Source organism: Orbilia oligospora, assembly GCF_000225545.1.
Source record: "Orbilia oligospora ATCC 24927 unplaced genomic scaffold scaffold00054, whole genome shotgun sequence".
NCBI lineage: Eukaryota > Fungi > Ascomycota > Orbiliomycetes > Orbiliales > Orbiliaceae > Orbilia > Orbilia oligospora.
In genome coordinates this window covers 3,287,460-3,311,452 of record NW_011645611.1, presented here as the reverse complement: position 1 = coordinate 3,311,452, position 23,993 = coordinate 3,287,460, and the positions used below count along the sequence as shown (strand labels likewise).

Sequence of the window (23,993 nt, the reverse complement as noted above, 5' to 3'; positions counted from 1 at the left end):
ATAACATATATAATGAATATTTTTAATTAAAATTTAATTTTATAAATATAATAATATAATATAATTTTGATTATTATCCAAATAAATATCTCGAAGTTAAGATATAATTAAATTTAATAAAGTTATGATATGTTGAATGTGTTGGAATTATTAAAATTTTTATTTTTTGTGCCGGGGGGTCGCTATTTCGCGCCATAACAAGCCAGTTGTACAGCACAAAAGATACAACAAGGCCTCAATGAACATGCGTTGTTCACCAAACGGTGCCCCGTTGGAGTGCCTGTCGATGTTAAATCAAACAATTCAAACTCACGGGTGTCTGACGACTGAATTAAATTGCATTATCCCCGTGATTCTTTTGCCTACCAAAATTGATGCCTGACAAATTTTGCATAAAAATATCATATTCCGGGTGAGATTTCATCTATATTGTAGATGAAATTCAGATGAAGCAAAAACACCTGCCTGTTCAAGCGAAACTTCTCCAACAAGCTCCCAATCTAGGCGTTAAACGATAACTCGGGCGAGCTGTTCAACTGTTGAAACATTTGTCAAGAACGCACCATTTGAACAAATTATTCTAGAAAGGGGTGTAGTTCCGAATGTCATTCGACTTTGAGTTTTCATGGAGAAAAGATTTTCAGGAATGAAATCAACAAGAAAAAAAATCAGTAGTATACTAGTAGTCACGTATCGATATATCAGTGAGCGGTCTAGGAGACCCGACTCTTTCCTAGTCACAAACCCCAGCTGTGCGGCAACTTGTGCACGAACCAACATTCTAATGGAATATCACCAGGACTTCGTTCGACGAATTGAAACTGTTACCGAATAGGATTAGTTTCATAGATTTGTGCCTGCATTAGTGGGCCCGTTCTTACCTATTATCTTACCTGTAACATAAGAATAATCCCCACTTCCACATTCTGCAAAAGGCTTCCTTATTGTAATGCGACTAATACCAGACGTCTAGGCGCCTCGATCCAGCTTGATCTTGATCGTGTCACAGCACCGCATCGGGATTGTCTTGTAGCCTATTTTGGCATTGAATTAATTACTGAGTATTATATTACTAGGCAGCATAATTCGAAAACCGGGCGGCAGTCTAGATTTCATTCACAGGACGTCAGATATATCCTAACCGCAACCCAGAGGGTTGAAAACGATTCAGGAGTACGACAACCACAGATTTAACTACACCATCCCCGTCTCCACATGGGCGCCGTGCTGGAAGTGCGCGTATAAAACTCAAAATACACCAAGGCTATAGCGCTAGCTAGGCCTCAAAAAAAAAGAATTGCTTGAACTGGAAAAACGCTGCACGTTTATATGGCTTCAACAAACACAGCGATAGCGTCCTGGACGCTGGGATACTGTGTAGTGGTGGCTGTCGTCGCCTTGAAGCTATACACTCGTATACGATATGTCAATGGTCTAGAGTTAGATGACTATATCGCCGTGTTCACACTAGTTCGTGCAGATATATATACCAAAAGGATGTACAGTTATATCAAAAGTCGCTGGCTAACAGGATATACCGATGTACACTTAGGCAATTTTGACCGCCGGCATGGGAGTAGTCTATACGATGCTAGTTTTGGGCCTCCAGGAGGACGAATCGCGTTGGTTGTTTCTATCTAGGGAAAAACTCGAATTGATGTTTAAATGGTAAGGTTCTTATCCGAGTAATAATCTCAACCCTAGTGTTAATCAATTTAAATTGATTTGGTCTAGCTACTTTATCTCGGTTCAGCTTTATACCTTTGGCATCCTATTCTGCAAACTGAGCATCATATTTTTATATAAACGGGTCGCAAAGCTTTCAAAAACACTACCTCGCCTAAACTGCTTCCTCAACGTCTTAGTGTGGATATGCGTCATATTTACGCTCCTCGGCTCAGTCTTAAACTTTTTTTGGTGTAAGCCGCTTTACGCCTTTTGGACCGCAATGCCCTTCCCAATGATGGAAAAGTACTGTGACACCAACTTGGTAGAGGGGAGCGTGTACATGTATTCCGCATACAACATCTTGACTGACCTTTGTAGTAAGTTCTAATCATCCTTCTCTTCGAGATTTTGTCTGGTCTTCAACGCTAATCAATACATGACAGTCATGGTTGTCCCATACTTTTTGTTATCTAGGGTCAACATCCAGAGCCGAGGAAAGCGAATAGCTTTGTTCGCTCTCTTTGGAATCGGTACATTTGTCATAATTTCGACTGTGGTCAAGATAGTGGCAATAGCACAACCTGAAAACTTCCACCCTCCTGAATTGGTTTTATGGAGCTTTGTGGAAGCCTGCGTTGCTGTCGTTGTTGTCTGCCTACCGTCTTTACCTCCCTTAATCTGGAAGAATTCTAGATTTCGAGACGTGACAGAGGGAGGAATCTCTGCACCCACGTGGGACGATACTGCGAGGTCTAATTTTCGTCTTGATGGGGTGGCTTCCCGTCTCGACCTAGGCCAACAGGCCGACGAATATGCTTCGTCAAAACTGTCGAATGCAAACTCGAAGCCATGGGATCCATCAAGCAAAGGAAGGAACAACAGCTCCAGCTCATCCGCCTCGAATGTGAATAGCAGTAAACTAACGCTTTCTGAATCTTCAACATCATATCGAAAATAAGTGGTCCCTTCCACCGATGAAAGAAATCGGAGGTCCAGGATGCAGATTCACGGAATACGCGGCTCAAGAGCTGAATCCATGAATTCATGAAATCCTTGATTCGGATTAATCAAACGCAATTCCCTAGACAGAAGAGCATCAGATACCGACAGTGAGCAAAATTTCTATGCAGGATTTCTAGATACTATACAGGAGTCTGGACTTTCCATACCTATCTGTTTCGGATTCTGGAAGCAGTGCCCCTGGAACCACTTCACTCTCCCCAAAAAACCTCTGCGTCCTAAATATTCTGTAGTGATACTTTTACCCTAAGCCCCACGACACCTTCAGAGGTAAACCATTTACAGTGCTATTATTATTGCGATATTGATATCCAGTCCTCAGCACTAGGTTGAAGGACACGAGGTGAGAGAATCTTACAAAAATACCACGTCCAACTTTCTTAAACTACCAAATATATACCATTTCCCCGTCAGAGAGGGAGTTAGAGATGAAATCTAGCGCTGAAATCTCTGATTCATTCGGAAAGGAACGCAACAAGTTTTTGAAGGCCCCAAGTTCTCAATATAGAATATAAGCTTTCGAGGAAGAGAAGGAGGAGGAGGAACATGAGGGTCTTTTTGAGTGTGACCACTCCCCATTCCGCAAATTGTATATAAATAGAGGGATACAAAAATGAGTACAATCAACGCATATGAAACTAGAACTTGAAGCCAAACCCAGTTAAAGGTCCGACCCGATCCCGACTAACCTGCGGGGCTCGTTTTGGGACATAAGTTAATTAGCCCAACTCGAATGAAACGTTGCATTTTTTGCGTTGTTTCCGACGCTAGCCTCAAGCTGCAAGTGATGGCCCACAGCACTCATAATCCCAGCCGCGTCATACATCATGCCAAAGATGCATCGATCCTGATATATAGCCATATCAGCCGCATCTAGATATCTGTACTTCACTCTGATTTCATCGATAAGACTTAAAACGAGCAAAGATATGTCTATAGAAATACTCCCCACCGAGATATTGGTACAGGTCCTCGATGACGCCAGCCTCGAGATCGGGGACCTTGCTATCATCTCAAGAGTATCGCGCCGGTGGCATTCAGCTGTCATCCCTGTCCTGTACAGGCGCTTCACATTCCGGTACTACCCTTCTTTAAAATCGGAAGAGTACAAAAGACTGGAAAGCTTCAGCAAATACGGCCATCATGTGAGGTAGGTCAAATCACACCAAAATTTCCCGCAATATAGACATAATTCTATAATAGAATGCGCTGCTAAAGTGAGGATAATTAGACATTTGAGCTTGCACATCAGAGATTGGGTTGATAAGGATGACACCGAGTCTGAGATGTCGAAGTCCCTTCCTGATGTCGCCACTTATCTTAGAATGCTTGACCCCTTTACCGAAGTCACGCATGTCGAACATTACGATATTGATATCCGAGGAGTAACCTGGCCGATTTTTTGGGCTATATTGAATTATCTCGTCTCCGCAAAACCAAAGCTTATCTCTTTGACTATCCGACGAAATCTTTATTGGGGTTTGGCTCCTCCCTCGGACCAGGATCTAGACCCTGAAACGCTATTACCGACGCCCCGCCTCTCCAATTTCACTTCCTTAAACCTCCAAGTGAACTACAAACGTACTGGACCCGAGAGTATCGAATCCTTTCCATTCCTCGTAAATAACCTTGTATTGGCTCTGGGGGACTCTTGTCGAAATGTCTCAAAACTCCAGCTCTATCTGATAATGGGCGAGAACAAGAACCTGGAAATACTAAAGGCCTTGCAGGAGATTGATTTCCCTTTGCTACCAGTGGATAGTATAAAGGAATTGAGATACGTTCTCCTACCTGGTATTGTACCGCCCACACGCTTATTCGACACAGAATTTGGGGATACCAAAGTTTTAACCGTACCAAGTTGGGTTTGTGGGCATTGGATGGGTCCGACTTGGGAACAGGTTCGTACCTCTATGATCGACATCATATTATCCTTCCCTTTTTAGAACATGATGGATAAATAAGGGTTAAATACTAACGAATCTTCCTCGTCAAGACACCGCCGGGAAAGTCATTGAAGACCTTCAAAAACGTGGAGACTCTGCGTATCACAGATGTATTCGAGACGGCCGAGGGAAACAATCTTGAAAGAAATCTCAAATTTGTGGCAAAACACCTCCCAAAACTCCAGTCACTCATTCTAGAAAATGACGAAAGGCAATTTTCGATATCCCGAAAGTCGGATGGGTCTATAACCTGGGAGGAAGTGGCATTTGTGGTTTAGATTTATGGCATAGAAATGGCCCTGAACAACTAATTCAAATTTTAGTTTCAAACTCAAGGCATGAAACATCGGGATTTCTCGATCTCAAAATGTTATTTGTTCTATATGTACACTGAGAAATGTATGATGGAACTTTTCCAGCAAAACAAAATCGCAAGGGTATACTATTTACACGATATGGGTATGGGTATGGGTATGGGTATGAAAAGAAAATCAAAAACGAAGCTGCTAAATGCATGGGTAATCGGAAACAACAAAAACTAAAGATGGTACATAGTGCGGTGCTAAGGTTTGCGCCGCTTGCTATATCAATAATAGCAGATATTATACACTAATGTTGGTGCTCAGCCTATAGGCAGTGAGTACTTAAGCCCAAACGAAGGGTTCGGATACCCATCGTTCGTAGTCGCGGCCAGTGTGCTTGCGGCCAGTCATCTTAAGAGCGCGGAAGACGAGCTTATAGGTGCCAGCTGGGACCTTGACGGATGGTTCACCCTCCTTCTTAACAATGCGACCAGTGAATGCAACGCGGTTGATATCATCAGGTCCAAGTGGGGTTCTTGGGTTCCAGTAGTTTGGAAAGCCTGGGAGGGAACCAATGGTGTTATCAGTGAAAACAGGGACATCGTTGGCTTCCTCGTTAGAGACGGAAACAACGTCGATGCGGACAACAGCGGAGCCAAGAGCGAGACTCCATTCGAGGATTGGTCGGGAGCCGATAGTGCTATTAGCTGGGGCAGTCACACTCTTGAAGTTGCGGAGAAGTGGGTAGCCCTGCTCGGTGTTAATGACGGTGGCCTTATTCATGGCAGTGGCGACACCCATGTATGGGATTCTGAGGCGGTCGACGCCGTTGCTAGCAATGTTGATCCAACCACCATAGACTGGGATTCTAGAAGCATCAAGGCCATCTGGGCGGGTGAGACGGACAACGACTCTCTTGGATTGACCCGGCTTGATGTTAAGAACATCAGGCTCAATCTTGACATTGGCATAGGATTCGACCATGTCTGGTGGGAAACGCTTAGCAAGGGTAGAACCTTCAGCGGTGGTGTAAGCGGTAGCGCCAGAGATCTCAGTGAGCTTGTAAGTAGCTTGCTTGTCTCCGTTGTTGGTGATCTTGAAGCTCATGGATTCGCGGAAGTGCTGGGTATCGTTGAACTCAAGGAGTTCAGTGTCAACAGAGGTCTTGGAGTGGATGAACTTGTATGCATCGACGATACCGGCACCCTGTTGGGCAACTGGGGCGAGGAAAGTGGAGTTCTTAGCACCATCGTTGAAGACTAATGGTCTACCAGTAGTAGTGAGACCGACACGGAGTTCAGCAGGAGTGACCTTGCGACCTTCAGCCTTAGCCTTCTGGAGGTAGAGACCAATGACACCGGCAACATATGGAGTGGCCATGGAAGTACCAGAGAGAACAGCATATCCACCGAAGATGAGTGGGTATGTGGAGAGGATGTTACCACCTGGAGCGGAGATGTGTGGGCGTTGGTACATTTCATTGGTAGGGCCCCAGGAAGAGAAGACAGACATGGTACCTCCGCTGAGTGGGTTAGGGACAGCATCGATGATACCAGCAGCCTTTTCGTCAAAAGCGACGGAGATAGCTGCCTTCTCACCAACAAGTTTCACCCATTCGGCACCAGTCTCTGGAGTGACCATACCAACGCTAACGCCAGGAGCAGTAACAGTAACATCAACAGCACCAGGAACGTTGTTGACGAGCATGACATTCAATGCACCCTTGGCGGCAGCGGCAGCGGCCTTAGATTCAAAAGTGCAAGTACCACGACGGATGACGACCATCTTGCCCTTCAAGTCACCAACATCAGCTGGAAGGCCAGCGCAGGCATCAGTGATTTGACCGTCGACAACTGGGACAACGAGTTCATAAGACTTAGTTCCGAAGCTTCCAGTTCCAGGAGTGTATCCGAATTCCTTGCCCTTGATATCGCCAGAGGAGAATTTGGCAGCAGTGAGAACGACGGGGGAGTTGAGATTGTTGACGGAACCGACACCGATGGCGCCAATGGCATCAGCAGCACCGGAAGCATAGAAGAGACCTTCGGCACCCTCATTGCCAGCAGCGATGCTGCATGGAGTACCAGCGTCGACAATACGGGTAACAACCTTAGCCCATGGGTCCTCAGTCCAGCCGCTTGGACCACCAATAGAGGCGGTAATCAAGTCAGCACCGTCAGCCTGGGCCTGGAGGAACGCAGAGATGAGAACATCGTTTCCGACGGAAACACTAGGGCAACCGAAAACCTTATAGGCACCAAGAGTAACTTCTGGTGCGACACCGATGAAGTCCTTGTCGACGGCAGCAATGATACCAGCGACGTGAGTACCGTGACCAGCGCAGTCAATTGGGTCATCCTTTGGAACTGGGGTGTTTTGACCGTTATATCTATCACCGACCAAATCGAGACCAAACGCAACCTTGTTTCCAGGACCGAACTTGCCACCGAGGGATGGATGGGTGTAGTCAATACCAGTGTCGATAACAGCGATCTTGATACCCTTTCCGTCCAATCCTTCAGCGTGGAGTCTGTTAACTCCACCCTGAACATGGGGTGGGTAGTTATCGAGGGGGCCACCAGCGCGCTTGTTCATAAGCTTGGTGACATCTCGGGTGACATGTTGGGCAATTGGCGCAGCAGCATCATACAAACGAACTGGAGAAAGTTCGACAACTTCACCCCAGGAGTTGATCTTCGCACGATTTTCAGGAGTATCGTCTTCGAGGTCGAAAGAGACACCATTGAAGATGCTTGTTTCCTGGTTGAGAGTCATACGATGACGGACCTTGACACCGTTGGTTCTGGCTTTGTTCAAGAAGCCATTGGTATTCTATAACAAAAACAGTCAGTTTCCGGACTTACTTCCATTTAGTTTCCCCAAGACGGCGAAATACTTACAGTTCCCTTGATTTCTACAATGTATGCACCCGGAACAATGCGCTGGGCAAGCGCTGGGGACAAAAGTCCCACGAAGGTAAGGAAGGTCTTCAAATGCATGATTCCGTTTTATTTTTATCCAAGTATCAGTAGAATGAACAACTTGCAACCAGCCGATAACCCCGAGAAGATTCGCCGTCAAGATCCAGATGTTGAAAGGCGGGAACTCTTATATAAATATGAGATATAAGGTGTTCCGTCGTGAAAAGGAAGCCTTGTTCAACTTCTTGTCCACGTTACACAGATACCACGAAAAGATTGTAGTATACTGTAGACCTTTTTGCAAAGGATAGAAGAGATGATGAGGATGGGATGATGAATAGAAACCTCGACTACTGGCGATCTTTGGTCCTTTAATATAGATTTCCCATCCCTATGGAGGCTCTATCATATTCGAGGCCGAGGCGATATCGAACCATGCTGGCCGTCCGGGCGGTAAGGATATTGCACGATCATTACCCTTTCCTGATAATAGCAGCTAAAGCATGAGGGTGGCAGTATACTCCACAAGAAGGAAGCAGCTCTCTACTGCTAGACCAGTTACATTCGGATGTATCTAATGGCTGGGGAGCAACCAGGGCCTAGGGTCATGCCGGATACCAGCCCATGAAAGCCTAAACTGTGATTTCCAATGTCAGGTCCGACAAATAGGCCAATCCCAACCCGGGAAGTAGTAGCAATAACCCAACTAGACTGGTATACAAATTGGGAAGTCGCGATTGCGTGTTATGGAGATACGGAAACCCTGTTAGGCCGCCATTCCCGTGCGAGGCGTTCTCCCCATTGTATTATTGCGGCGCCGAATTCTTTATGATGATCGATCTCCTGCGTAGGGGAGACTAGCTAGAGCGATAATGCAAAAGGGTTTAAGCATGTGCCTGCTGTCCCCACACCGCCAAAGATATCAAATGCTTGTCATGTCGCATGTCCTTGAGGCCGCGGGACGTACGTAGGAATCTTATCATGGAAGGCAAGATCGTCGGGGTCCCTGAGCACAATTGCACAAAGACGGTACTTCCTGTCGACACGGACAGTTCAAAGACGGAGATCTATAGTATAAAATGATCATGAGCTCAAGAAATACTAAAGTTTCAAACAGTTTGTATGCATGGCGCGGATTAACCGGCCCCGTCGATTCAAGTACGCGACGAAAGTCCGACCGTCTTCAATTCATTAATTGATTCACAGGATGAAATACTCACCATTACAGCAAGTAATTGGGCTCCTGTTCAATTGATCAACCGCATTGCCCCTGGCATCAATCTTGCCCGGGATGGGCAAATGTGAGGGCCAGGCTCGTTAACTCGTCAGGGGTCCAAAAACGCGAGCTGCCCCTTTGGGACCACCATTCTCCGAAACCGGGAAACACAACAGGAACGGTGCGTATCGACGAACTAACATCCATGGGGATTTATCGGCTGAAACAGAAGGTATAGATGTCTACTAGTTGCCAAAAGGTGTTTCATGGCATTGAAGCATCAACTTTCGCCGTCGCATTAGCAATACACCGGAGTTGTTCCGCGAACTCGCAATACTCAATTGCTGTTACGCTAAATTTCGAGGGTTGCAGGCATTTACTTTATGAATTCATATGACGACGATTCAGTTGATCGATCCCTTCAAACGATATTTCCTCCGGTATAATTGGATCTCCTTTTGACGCCCCCCCCGTACGTTAATTTCATTGGCTTGCCAGCCGTATATCACTATTAAAAAGCTTATCAGCATACGCATGCGCATGAATTGTAATATTGATCATGAATATCGCATATAGTTTCACAAGGTCTAAGGTACCTAGGTGTCAAAATTTTGAGAAACATCCGCCAGATGTTTAATGATATTGTAGTCAGATTATCAAGCGACCAGATTCAATGGCGCTTGGCCATTCACTGTCTCCTTTCGTGGTTGCCGTGCGGGGAAAGCTCTATTGAGAAATCGCGCTACGGCAAATGCATGTATATGCGAAATTGCCCGCTCCAAGTAATAACTTTAGCCTTCCAAGAAAGGCCGCTTGGCCATTTTCCCTTTGAGATGCCACCGAATTTCCGAATGTTTCCCAGACTTCATGCATGTTGTCTTTTCGTTATCAAATACATGCTGGAACTTGGTTTCTGTGACCTCTCATCATCCCCATACATTATATTAGTAGTAGCACAACAGCCCGTAGAAAAAGTGAAATTTCAAAATCAAGAACTGACCTTTCGGAATTAATTTCTAGATCACGAAAACAACAATTCGCTTTCTCTCAGAAAGTACTCGAGGTACTTACATTGTGTTGCAAGGTATATTACCAAGCCTTCTTAATTCTTGCCAGGCCGGGATCATATGTAGACATCGATGCAATGTGGGCCTCGAGCGCAGCTGGGCCTGGGTGCTCGGTATAACCCCACCCACCACGTTACGGCTGCGCGATCCCGGTATGTCAGGATCACTTACAATTTGTGTGCTGTAAATTTACTCTATATGTTTTATTAGCGCCAAAGCATCTCATGCTTTCCAGGTGTTTGTTCGATTACTTTACAAGGTAATGCTGGACCGTAAGTGCTCACGAGGACAATATTATCACAGCGAGCTTCCTAAACTCGACAGATATCAACACCTAACATTTCCAGAAGGTCTCTGTCTTCGATAATCCCGGTCTAGCGTACCATCTACTATAGCGCTCGCCACTCTTTCCTTACAATTGATACGGTTTCTCGGTTCCACGAATTACACCGGTCTTTCGTTCTGATAACCTTAGAATTCCAAGACATGTATTGCCACACCCGCCTGCTACATCAAGGTATGTCACTCGTGCAGTGTCTAAGAACCCCACGCCCCCCAGCTAACTAGCTAAGTCTAAAGGTATTCGCTACTATTCTGTAATCTACGATATCTATGTCGCAATTGATATCACTTGGGGCAACAATGAATCCTAGCTTCTTAACTAGATGCCCTGGTATGTATCCGCAAAGAAGGTGTTTCTTCGGCTGCTTACACAAAACATATTCACTATCACTCATTCTTTTGGATTCGTATTGCGATATCGGAGATGATTATGACGGATTGGAATGTAAATTAGTAACACCTTATAATGTTAACTTTCGAGCCTTTACACAAGCTTGCGATTGAGAATTCCTTATGCATATGGTTAAGATACCCTTTGAGAAAGTGGTATTGAATGAATGTCTCGATCTCGTGAACCAAAGTTCAAACTTGTCGTTAAGTATAACTCGGCATTCACCGACAACCACACAAGCTTTCCGCCGAATATCACGGCATGAGCGTCCGCGAATTTCATATGCTCCATAATATTGCAGATCAAAAGCCACCAGGTCGGATATTACCACAGTTGCGTCCATAAATCTGCCTTAAGGTTCTTCTCGAAAATCGTGGAATACCCACTTTCCTAATTCGTCGAATCGTGGACAATGTCCGTGCGCAACCCTGTGTGTGGATCAAACTATTGCACAAACCCAATAGAGGGGTAGTTGCTGCCTACGATATCAACAAGTACGAGGGCGATCATTATGCGCGCCATATCAGCTTGAATATATTGTGTGAAGAGGATCTATTAGGAGCCTCTACTATCGAACTTCCTATGGTCTTCGTTCATGGAATGATCGATTTGGTTCGTACTTGATACCCAAAACAGCAGCTATTCTTAACAATACCATGCAAAGGTATTATCTACCCAAAGTAAAAGCGTGAACCAAGCAACGGGACGGATGATCGCTAGTGCTCGGGCGTTCATGGAATGTGCCGACGGCAAATAAAGTTAAAATATCAATACCTAAATTCAACATATCAAAACTTGGTTGCATTTTAGCACGTTTAAGTTGAAGGATTTAGATAGTATCGCCGCCATGTTTACAATTTGGACCACTTCGCGACCCTTAGTTAGTTTGTATTGATAAACCACCTTTTTGAATTCCAGGAACAAGGCCAGATATATCAATAGAGTTCTCTTAAACTTAGATCTTCGTGGTCAATTTAACTGAATTATATATCGATATTTGGAGCGTCATTGATACTTACCGAGCCCCTTACCTTGTGCGCGCACGCGATATAGACTAACAAACCGTATACCACACCTAGGCGCATATCCAAGGCTTGGATCTTACTTAATGATAAGACCGTTTAAAGTTCCATTGAACCCCTTTTATGCAAGTATCCTCTGGTCCTCCTTCCAAATGCGTGTACAGCGTTCCCCAAGTTTACCAATTAAGAGAGTGTGTCTTTATAATCCGAGATTGAGGCTATGTGAATCCCCAAATTCCGATACAGCCATTCCTAAGATCGAATTATGGGCGTACTCATACTTCGATGCCGAAGAAAGGGGATCCGAGATATGCAGAATGCAGCCTGCCAGCTTGCAGTAAATCTAGAGATGCAGTGCGCGATTGTCAGAAGTTTTGGAAGAAAGATTCCTGCAGGGGCCCGTCGGGTTTCATCTCATAGTTGTTCATTGATATATCACGATAAACTCCATCCAATATCAACATACCCTAAATTACGACTCCTGTCGTAGATCGATTCAAGTAGAGTGATATAGATCGATACTTAATTCTTGGCCTCGTGGCTAGATGTATATAGCGTTAAAGGTACAGTGGCGCCACTGACTGCTAACTACCTCCAACTGCCTATTCCCGCCTTTGAGGAATATTCAAGAACAATCAACTCGGAAGGTAGTACTAATGGCGTTATCGGAGCCTCTCAAGGATCGCCCAGCCGGGCCCTGAAGAGTTGACCCGGGATACGGATACATTTTAGTCTGTGGAGGTACATTTATGTAACCCGGTGTTTCTATATCGAACTAAAAAAGACGGGAGACCGGCCGAGTCGGCCTTGGTATCGAAGTGGAGCCACCTGGATCCCGGAAAATGGGTAGTGTCGATCATCTGTGCCTGCATATAAAAAGTGACAAATGCATAGCCGCCGCATTTATACCACTTTCCAGAACTGATTAGCTCTTCTCCACCCTTTCACATCGCGAACATGGTACTTTTAGAGTAGGTGCAAAGATCCGCGAGTTCGAGAATGCTTGGCTAAGCTGTCGATTGTGGAGAATACAACCAGGTTGCGCATACAGCTTTTATCGATGATATATGATTGATCAATTGAATTCATTCGACCATCAAACCAAAGTGTGGGCTAGATTAATCGACTGTAGCACGGATCCTAGATCCAACCATAATCCTGTTAAAACTGGAAAGAAACCCTCTTAAGATCTTAGGTTTCATAAGGAAGAGACTGGGCGATAACTTACAATGCCACCTCGATTGTAACGTTATATTTAACGGTTTTCTTGGGTTGCCACCGGCTAACTGATCAGAGGAATCCGAAAATTATCTCGCCACTTCTCCTACACATGGCCAAAGCATAAACTATTCGCAAATCTGCAGCTGCGTATCGAATGTAGTGTATTAACTAAAACCTACAAAAGTTCGGCGCTTATGCTTTCGGATTCCTTTACCTGCAATAAATTTATAAAGGCCAAAGAAATTACCCATGAGTCCCCTACAACCCCATATAATATTCGAGATTGCAGCCAGTTCGGCGGTAATACGTGGCCTCGCAGTGAGACCATAGCTGATATAAAGCGATATAAAGTGATGCCAAACAAGCAATTGGATCCGGATATGCATATACTCTTTGCCCGCAACGTCTAGATATCTCGATATCCTCATGAATACCACATGAAGAGGATATCGAGTGGTCAACCCGAATCGAGGAGCTCTCGAGCTCTCCAGTAAGGATGCCTCGATTAGAGAGCTCTATGGGTATACATTTACATGTCAATTACAAAAACAAAGGATCGATATCTACCTAGGTAAATTGCTCCCCGATAGCTTAACCATTCACATTGGTGTCATGGTTAAATTAAAAACGAGAATAAAATATATCCGGAGTCGGTCGGCAACTGTTCCCGCCAAAAGGTGTTGGATGTTGGATCATATCCACTGTCCTTTGTCTCTCGAGAAAGTACTAAGTACCTGGCACACCATGTTATACGTATAGTATGAGAGGAATATCTCTGCGAACATTCGAACTGTTGTGTCGCATATGCGAATGAATTGCCAGTAGGAGGTACTGATACCCGAAGATTGGGTTGCGAGATTAATACCTTATCATACCAAGTATACAGTCTCGGAGCCGGTCGCAAGACGGCCCAAGCACAGCTTAAAACGTAAAACCTACCGCTTCTGCATCGGTGTGCTTCGTTTGTATGATTACTAACACTCGCCATTTGGTCTGCTTACCTTGTTTTTACATAATCCGCTTTTCCACATCCAGTTAGACTCAAAACCTTACGGACGAGAAATTTAACCCAATCCCGAGCTTTTATCGTGCGGATTACATGATCTGCTGCGGTCACACATTCTGAACAAGCTTTTGTTCCCACAGGAATCCCAGCTTCTCTCCATATCGGTATTGTAATCATTTCCTAATGTATTGTCGTAGATTCTACGCTTGGTAATTGGTTTAGAAATAATTGAAGTAATAGCAACCTTTAATTTCAATCATTAAGAGCAGAATGAGTATCTACAAGAATTGAATATTTAAAGGGACCTATTTGCCAATTGATTGAGTTTTCTCCATCATCAGCATCATCAGCATCATCCATCAATAGCATCCAGCTTCTTAGCTTCTCTTCTCTATTACTAGCCAATCCAAGCTCCTCATTGTACCTGCAAAGCGAGCAAGTTTAGCCTCAGCCTTCCATTTAATTAAAATATCACATAAACAACACAGTCCTAAACCAAACCCCTGTCCACTATAAATCCAATGGCGTTCGGAAAGTCCTCAACCAAGTCTGTCGCTGTCATCATCAGCTCAGTCCGCCCAGGCCGAAACGGCCCCAAAGTTGCCGGTTTCATTATTGACACTCTCAAGAAAACCCTTCCTCAAGACGTTTCTCTCAAGATCGTTGACGTCGCCGAATGGAAATTGCCAACATTCGAGCAAGCCGAGATTCCATTCCTTATTCAGAGTCCTGAACTCTACTCCAATGAGCTCGCCACTCGATGGAGCCGTGAGATTGGCAGTCATGATGGTTTCATCTTTCTTGTTCCAGGTTAGTCAAGTTCCTTGAGTTATATACATTCGATTTTCCTCAGAGATTCTAACATACATATATCATAGAATACAATGGCTCCTACGCTGGCTCTCTTAAGAATGCCTTCGATTACCTCTATCATGAGTGGTCCGGAAAGCCAGCTATGATTGTCAACTACGGCGGACGCCCAGTCGAAATGCTCTACGGTGGCAAGCATTTCACCGATATCCTCAGCCAGCTACAAATGAAACTCCCCAGCATCCTTCCAAAAATCAGTATTGCTACTATGGACCGCGAGAAGACTGCTGCAGGTCAAGAACTAGTGTTCTACGAAAAATCAGTCGAGGAACAAGTCCGATCCGATATTTCCAACGCGTGGGAGGATATTCTGAAGAATTTACAAGTTTCGAGCGTCTCTCCCGCCAGTGCTTAATTAACCAGCACTAGAACCGAAGCCCGTCACACCACATTTTTCTTTTCCTCTATTGCACAGCGTTCACTTTTTGGATTTCCTCGTTTAGCATAGCCATGGCGTTAAGATTTTGTATTTAAATACACTCGGGTGTTAGAAGCAGTAGAGTATCTCATGAATGGCACGTTTAATCTACAAAAATCATTATTCACTCGTGGGCCCCAATAACTAGACCAGTCCCCAATTAAATTCCCAAGCATAGATTGCGTGATCCCCGGTCCTCATTACGGGACAACATGTATTCTTTCGGCAAAATCGCACAATTGTAATACCCCTTCGACCCAAGGACATAATAATTACAATACCACAAAAAAAAAAGGTGGAACTTAAAAGGCTAAAAAGAAACCCGAGATACAGTCGACGACCTGGGTCGAACAGGTGACCTTAGGATATTAGTAGCAAGACTGCAATCCTCTGCTCGTACCACTGAGCTACGCCGACCTTTCTGGCAGGGAGTTGGATCGTGTATTCCTCTCGTATAGTAGAATTGGACCCGACAAACCCAGCCCTCGGAATTCGGAATGCGGATGTGTTGACCCGCAAAAGCTGTTTCACTGAACGCTTTAGTCATTCAGATCCTGGGCTTTGGCTTCGTGTAATGAGTGGCGCGTCAATCCAAGTTGGCTAAGAGAACTTGTATAGAGGATTGAAGTTTTCTTCTAACCAACAGAATGAGCTTATGGTTAACCCGTCATAAATTTTCTTTTTTTTCTTTTTGAAAACTTTCGGTTAGGCATACTGGAATAGCAAGACGTGACACAAGACGTTCCAAATACCGAATACGTATTCGACCCACGTGCGGGCTGGATCGTAATATATTAATATCAATATATCGGTGTCAAAATTATTGTGATGGATTTATAAACAATTCAAGAATTCTTCAAGACGGCACGTACTAGGCACCGAGCAGCTCGCCTATATAAACTGGCAAAAATCTATAACAGCACCCTTGACAATTATGCCTTCTATGGAGGGCCTGAATGAATCCAGTTCATGAAGGAAGGCAGTCCTGACGTGGACCATCCAGCTGAACTACCTCCTGAGCCTCACTAATATATGTATATTTCCACTTGGGAAAAACCCCCCCCCATTTTGCCACTACCTACCGTCTCTCCCCTGATGCCTAGTCAGTAAGGGGTCTCGAAGTCCACAGGATTGAGGATTTAGACGCATCAACTGTCACAAATCCGGTTCGCATGAACTCCAAGGCGCTTCGGTGGCTAAAGTTGTTACTGAGCCGCTTGGTAAAAAGACACACATGCACAACACAACTTTCTGTCTAAACGTGCAACCCGGTGTGCCGAGCCGCTGCCGCTGAGTTAGTTCCAAGACGTTGGGAATATGAGCAAACTGTTACTGGAGGCGAATGTAAGGATATTGTATTGGAGTGTAATATTTTGCTACGCTAAACACTTGAATCAAAAGACGAAGAAAACAAAGAAGAGAAACGGGGAGAAAGAATTAGTTGGTGTGGTAATGCTTCCATGCTATAGTCCCAGTCACCCCGTCGCAGGTAGATGTGCATGTACTCCGTACCGGTATCATCATCATCCTGTATTTGAAAATTTCCGATGGGGATCGCATTACAAGAAGGAATAGAAAATAGAAAGGATATATGGGTAAACCCCAGAGAAAGGATACAAGCTCATAGTTATGGTAAGGAAGTGGGTAAGATAGGGAAAAGTATGATAAGAAAAATAAGGCCGCTGATACTTGACAAACTAACATTGTAGAGAACTGGAAAGGTACAAAATTATAATTATTGGATTTCGAACTCCGGTAAACATGTAAAACAAAAAAATCAGGGTATAAATGAAGTTGGATGCGTCGAGGCTAAAGAATCAGAGCGCTCGGGGTAGCTCCATTCACCAATGTATGCAAGGTCGAGGATACCACTGGGCCTCGCCGACAAAGGAACTTCAGTATTGTATTCATTGAGACCGACTCCAGAATCGACACTACCGCCGGGTGCACCAAAAGCTATATCCACAGCTTCGATGCGATCTTGGAAAATATCTGCTGCAGACGCGATAAGCGGCCACGATGCCCTCTCGGTAACTGGAATGCAAGGTGAATATTTTGGATGATAGTAGTGACGGTCATCATCCATAAACCGCGTAACTTTAGCTGCTCGGCTAGAATTGAAAGAAAATTCGAAGGAAGGACTGGCCGAGGGTTGGTTGGAGGGAGCGCTTGGAATTGAGCCTCTCCGCTGTCGTTTTGGTGACTTGATTTGAGTCGAAGCGCTAGGCTCATTGGTGCTAAAAAGCGGACCTGATCTCTCCGAACTTGATCTACTAGCTGCACGTTTGCGGTAATTTCCAGAGAAGGGTAGCTCATTATCAGGAGATGATATGGGAGCCTGCTGAAGAGGGTAGCGGGCGGTATGTGTAGATGGCACTTCATGGCTGCTTAGAGTTCCACTCTCAGAAGTGTGGATTATCTGCTCATCTTCATCCATTGCTCGCGCTAATCGATTTGGAGTATTGCTGCAATTGCCCGAGTTTGGCATTATGAGAAAGAGTTTTGGTTCCGGGTTGACCGATTCCGTAGCGGTTCTTCGTCGGGCTCCCCGAGATGAAGGTTCTTGATCAGAAGAATAAAATATAAGAGGAACTATATTGGAATGCTAAGATATTGAACAATAGCTTGTAAAGTTTGGTTGGATTACAATCAAAGATGTTGAACTAAATTCTTTTCGGTTTAGGGACATATAACTCGGAGGGGTAGACGAATCCTTATAACTTTTTTTCTTCGCTTCAGCTCTCCCTTATTTTTTTTCGCCGATTTCCTCCATGAGGATGCCATCTGTGCATGCAATGCATAGCTCGCAGCGCTTGCAGTGTTGACGATGTTGCCGAAAACCCAATTCTGGGGAACCGTCCAAGGAATCGTATGGAAAGGAATCAACTAAGACCAAAAGGGGAAATAGACTTTGAAATTAACCAATGATAGGACGCGCCATCATCCCAACACACCCGTCCAACGGCTGGATGGATTTGTCTGTGTGCATAGCCTTCCACCTCAGAATCCGCAGGGCCCAGCTCCCTTTAGGTGAATAGACTTTTTCCTTGGCAGAGATTTGGGAAAATGGTACATACATAGACCTCGCTGACAGTTCGCTTTTGTTCTTTTCTTTCTTTTTCCTTCTCTTTTTTACTTTTTTCTTGTCCCTTCCTAACTCTCATCCGCGAGACCCATGCTGAAAATGTACCTTTTTTTTTTCCATTCACTCATAGAATCCACGTATTTGCCCGGGTATTAGGTACCCAAACATACATATCTAACTTATGAGATGAAAATACCCCCAACTACATGTACTAGTAAGTTGACTTTACTATCCTAGAACGCAGATACGCGAAAGCCATAGCCTCGGGAAGCAAAAAGATAACATGGAAATCGTTCGTATCGTCTGATGAAGCTGTCCCCTGGTCTGCTGTACGTAAATACATCGTAAGGCACAACTAGCTAGGCATAGCTATAGCACGGAAGGAATTAAAGAGAACATGGTAGCATCCCACAATCTCAGAGAAAAAAAAAAAAAAAACCGAACCTAGCGGTTTAGAAAATCGGAGAATGATTACGCAAGTTTGCCGTCCGTGAAATCATAGTACTATACGGAGCAGTTTCCACCCTCATTGTTCGATTGCCAGTCGAGTAACAAGCATCGTAAAACTTCCCTAGCCTTCAAGCCCCAAGGCTGCTTTCCGTGCCACATGCAGTACCGGGCAAAATCCCTCAGCCATCGAGTTTTAATTAATGAAACAATTAAGTTCCCCAACATGAAAATTTGAAGATAATACTCCGTATACATTTATTTCATGGGCTCATCTGATATCTCGTTATCAAGCAAACAGTTCGGACCCCGCGCAGGTAGCCAGGAAGTATTCCGCAAGCTTGCCGAACCGACCGCCGCAAATTCGATCCAACAAATCTGCGACCTCAACCTCATGGTAAAGAATGGTGTTCATTGGTTGGGTTGCTAACCTTGGCCGCGTATGAGTGATCATCATCGATCTATCATCAAGCACCGCAAAACAAAAAAAAAGAGGGGGGGGGAAACAGGAAGTGGAGAAAAAGAAAGAAAACAAGAAATCGAAGCTATAACAAGGCGAAAACTACAGTAATACATGGAGCCTTCCTTCCTTCAGGTTCATCACGGCTACAAGCGAATCGAGGTCTTCAACGAATCGGGACCCGGCGTGCCAAGACAGAGGTAAGCGTCTCCCAGACTAACCTGCCTGTGACGGTTTATATAATTACATATGTATGTTTCTATGTTTGAGCTAGCAGTCGGATTTTGTTTCCGATTGTTGAATTTCATCATCTGGCTCACCACTAGTGTGGATGTACGTGCGGATGTCTATAAATATGGTAGTACCTGATTAATTGTCGTAGGCTTAACAAGTTAAACGGGGGCTAAATTAACTTAACTAACACTTTCATATACGTATGTAGTTATAGAAGTCCAGTGCTGTTCAACCAAAATCGATATAAATCGTCCTTCAAACTTAAATCTGGTTGATTCTAGTATCCAAGTCCAAAACTTTAGAGAATAATCCAACGAGATAAGTACCAGCTTCACTTTCTTCAACCCCTTCCGGTTAACCTCGACCACCACCCCGTATTATCTTTCTCGTCCCTTTTTGCCTTTTCTTCACAATCCTTCGCTAGTCTTTGCTTCTTACATTGTCTACAGTCTGAGAATCGCCCTTCGTATACTTTATCCGGGTCTCCGCAGGAGCAAGGCATCGGGTCGATAATCTCATGCCCGCAGATTAGATCAATATGTCGATGTTTGTGCAAAGATGGCTTTTCCCACGGTGGTATGTATTTTTTCATTTGGGGCTTTTCATCTGGAGATTTCGAACCCCTCAAAGAACCTTCCATAACTGGACTTGCTGCCCGGTTAGGTTTTTTCTTTTCCTTATCTTTTCCTGGGGCTGTATTTCGACGTTGTTCTTGACCACGTCGTGGTCTTCCGGGATATTTATCCTGTGAATTGTAGTATTTACGTGCACTTAATTGATCTAAGGAAAGTCTTGCCATTTGCTCCTCCCAATCAGTACGACGGGGTAGACTGTCGATTCTCCATTGGCTGCGGGCGTCTTTGATTGGAGTTTCATCTTGTTGTTTGAAGATTACAACTTGATCTTCGCTCGAGAATGAAACGCGTGGTTTGGATCTTGGTCTTTGTAGCTTAGAATCCGATAGCCTTAGGATCGGCTGAAGAGGTCGAGATGCTGTTCTACTGGGAGATTCAAAAGAGTTTGAGCCTGATGAAGTGCTCCTAGAATGTGACACTGCAGAGGTCATTGGTATCGATGGCTGGGGACTTGTATTATTCTCTGAACTACGGGCTCCGATCCTGGTCCCAGGTTCAAAACGTTTGCGTGTGTATATGCGTCTCGGGGTGTCTGTGTCAAGGAGTGAAGTATATTTGCGACCTAGATGGGGCCGTTTACTGGCATCGTTATCGGATTTTTCCTCGGAGCCCCGTGCACCAGGTGACCTGGCAGTTGGCATATCCCGCAAAACTACATTTTTCTGTTGAGCAAGCACACATCTCAAATCCTCAATGGTGCAAGTCGGTGTCTTGGTGTATATTTGATTGCAGGGTGACGATGACCGCGACCGGGATCGAGATCTAGATCCACGACTTGGATATTCGTCAGACCACCGATTGGACATTGTATTTAACTCGTCGTCAGCGAGGAACCCCTCTAGATCAGATGTTAAATGCTGCCCGCAATCTTCAGATCTAGGGATATCTTGAGGATATTTCGGTGGAGTTTTAGGCGACTGATAACTTTCGAATGACCGAAGATGAGCAAAAAGTTCTTGTTCGGGACCGCGAAATGGCATTAGCGTTGCTGCCATCTTTGTTTATTTCTCTCCTTTCCCCTCTTTTAAAATTTCTTTGTTTGTGATTCAGTATAGTAATATTAGTGGTATCTTGTGATTTTGAAAATGTTTGGAGGATTCGAACATCGGATTCTAATCTAAGAGTCGAAAGTGGGGGAAATATATAACCACGAACTTGAGTATAAGTCAATAAACCTGCAGGCTTGGGATTTATTATCTCGTCCAGGTCCCCTCAATACTTGTAGTTTTCCCCCATAGAAACAAGATAAGTATAAGATTGTCGTCAGGAATGTCAATATGTGATACAGAACAGAACAAAGAAAGCGAATGTCGTTTCGGAGCCTCCGTAGAACCCGACCAAGACGGATTTTACAGAAAACTCCGAAATCGAATCAAACCTCGAAGATAATAATACCAATAACGAGCGTATATCCTCCAACGATTTGCTGTTTCCCAAGTTCGATTTCTCCGTCTATCTCGCCATCTTCGTGATTATCGAAAAGTATATCACCGGCACTTCGTTCAACCCGTCCCGACGTTGCGATTTGAACCAGTTGCCGGCCTGCCGAGTGTACTGTTGTAATGTTCGATGATTCGTAGGTTTTATGATCGTACAAAGATGGCTTGGAAGGTGACACTGAAGAAGTGATATGACAGCTCGGCAGTATGTAGCGCAAGCTGTAACCCTATCGTCCTTTTATTTCCTTGAAAAGGGATATATTGGATTGTCACTCCCGCCCACATGTGTGACAGGTTGAGGTCATTTGTGGGATCTTCGATAGAGTTCAAAAAGCTTATGTTTCGGGCACCCGTGGTAGGGTCGCATTCATAAGCACATAAGCTTCGTAAGTCATATAAGGTGAAATGAGTCCGTGCCCAGTCATCTTTGAGCTTTAGAGCTTATCTACTTCCCACGCGACTGAATTTCTGCATTCGTAAGTCCCGGTCCTTTGTCGCCGAATTCGCGGAATTCTCTCATCTAAGGTGCACAGATCCAACCAGTTGCTGGAGGGTTGTTTCTAAAATTAGGCAACTCAACTGGTTACAGTCAATAGAACGTAGAAAACATTTTTAACCGTACTGTCAGTGTTACGGGTATGATACATTGCATATCCTTTGAGTCGAATGAATTGCGACAGAAGATCATATGATACTGTCAGTCCGAAATTGAATGGAAAATCTAGGAGGCTGCTTCGGACGAAAGTGTGTTGTTTGGCTATTATCCAACAAGCCTGCATCCCTGAATTCGAAGCTGATGGTTGAATTCATATCTAAATACTTAGAAGGCACTACGTACTTCCTAGATCTGGATTCAAACGGGTAATTATAATTTGGACATTGCGATACCATGAACCCTTCAACTGATCATGAATCCGTCGCATAGATGTTCTCACGATTATCGCGGTCGGCCAACGCCCACCTAGTACCTCATTCCCAGGAATGGAATTCGAAGGCTTCGGAATGTCCCGCTGAACAATAACTTCTAATATTAAGGCGTACCGTCGCATTGCATTGCATTAACGCCGGGAATCAGCAAGTCTATATCCGGTCATTGTGAGCCCCAGGCTACCATGGTCAGACTAAGGCCGTCGTACTATCTTGGCTGCAAAAAGTACGGTGAAGAATCCCATCTGATATTGGATTGATCAGCGATGGACTATTCGACTTCGGGATATGATTGACTATTCTGACAAGTCCGCCGAGGCCAGAGAAAACTACCGCATAGCCTACGGGTGTCAAATGATATCTATGATATCAAGACTACAATATTAATAAGTCATATTGATATAGATAAAGATCCAACCGTAGCATTCCTACGAGATTTACCAGCCATTTAATTTCTGAGACTATCATGTATATTCAATTATATTGCATTACATTGACAGCTGCACATAGATATACGTAGATCAAGACCATTGGAAGTATGTAAACTGAACAGTAGATGTAAGCTCACGTGCCCGCACGTATATGCGGAGTCAGAATATATATATTTTTGACGAGAATTTTTACGAATTCACGCTGTGCCCCGGTAATATCTTTTTCAATTGTCAACCATACTTATAAAACGCCCATAATGATCATGAACTAGTGATAATATGTATAAGGGTTCGATAGCCACAAGATTCTCCATATATTTGGTCCGATTGGCGACCGATGCGTGAGTATGTGCGCGCGGGAAATCCGAATGGAGGTATTCACAATACAGATATTACGTAAGTACTCAGTATGTATGTCAGGATTAAAAGTATTGTTTTGTCACCATGTCCCGAACGGAAAACTATTTTCCTAATTACATGTTCGTCGAATATACTTACTTATCATGACATAAATATTATTCCTCCGTAAGGTTGGCCATCTAGACTGAACCATGGTACATGGCTAGGGAAATGTATACTTCGGATCAAGAATAGATCGGAATCCGGATCTATCACACTATAGCTGTAATATCGCATCACATACTAGTGGTGATCCGGCACAAAGATCGGACAGAAACGTGGGCTCTCCTCAGCTCAGCTGCAGCGCTCGGAATCGGGCAATCTTTAATATAATTTGTTAGATCGGTTAGCGTTTAAAGTTTTTTCCTTGGATCTCGCGCATTGTTAGTCTGTTGGTTTTTTTTTTCCCTCAGCGAAAAAAAAAACCTGTTCGGCCGTCAGCCTTGTTATTGATACCCGTCACCCGTGCATTGTGACCTGTCAAGATCAAACTCGGTCAAACCGTCAAAATAAAGCATTCCAAAGC

At 44.3% G+C, this 23,993-nt stretch overlaps 5 protein-coding genes across 5 annotated transcripts; 2 read left to right on the top strand and 3 right to left on the bottom strand.

Annotated features, from left to right (window-relative positions):
- Positions 1-3,617: 3,617 nt before the first annotated feature.
- Positions 3,618-4,912, top strand: AOL_s00054g993 (uncharacterized protein; the record flags this gene model as incomplete). Its single annotated transcript, XM_011122309.1, has 3 exons — positions 3,618-3,838; positions 3,920-4,589; positions 4,685-4,912. The coding sequence occupies 3 exons, from the start codon at positions 3,618-3,620 to the stop codon at positions 4,910-4,912; spliced, it is 1,119 nt and encodes a 372-aa protein (XP_011120611.1).
- A 366-nt stretch (positions 4,913-5,278) lies between these two features.
- Positions 5,279-7,935, bottom strand: AOL_s00054g992 (uncharacterized protein; the record flags this gene model as incomplete). The annotated part of the gene is made up of 2 exons (XM_011122308.1): positions 5,279-7,768; positions 7,837-7,935. The coding sequence occupies 2 exons, from the start codon at positions 7,933-7,935 to the stop codon at positions 5,279-5,281; spliced, it is 2,589 nt and encodes an 862-aa protein (XP_011120610.1).
- A 6,708-nt stretch (positions 7,936-14,643) lies between these two features.
- On the top strand, positions 14,644-15,347 carry AOL_s00054g991 (uncharacterized protein; the record flags this gene model as incomplete). The annotated part of the gene is made up of 2 exons (XM_011122307.1): positions 14,644-14,932; positions 15,001-15,347. 2 exons carry the CDS (start codon positions 14,644-14,646, stop codon positions 15,345-15,347), a joined length of 636 nt encoding a protein of 211 aa, XP_011120609.1.
- Positions 15,348-17,187: 1,840 nt separating this feature from the next.
- AOL_s00054g990 (uncharacterized protein) lies at positions 17,188-17,898 on the bottom strand (the record flags this gene model as incomplete). The annotated part of the gene is made up of 1 exon (XM_011122306.1): positions 17,188-17,898. One exon carries the CDS (start codon positions 17,896-17,898, stop codon positions 17,188-17,190), a length of 711 nt encoding a protein of 236 aa, XP_011120608.1.
- A 2,078-nt stretch (positions 17,899-19,976) lies between these two features.
- Positions 19,977-21,266, bottom strand: AOL_s00054g989 (uncharacterized protein; the record flags this gene model as incomplete). The annotated part of the gene is made up of 1 exon (XM_011122305.1): positions 19,977-21,266. One exon carries the CDS (start codon positions 21,264-21,266, stop codon positions 19,977-19,979), a length of 1,290 nt encoding a protein of 429 aa, XP_011120607.1.
- Between the last annotated feature and the right edge of the window lie 2,727 nt (positions 21,267-23,993).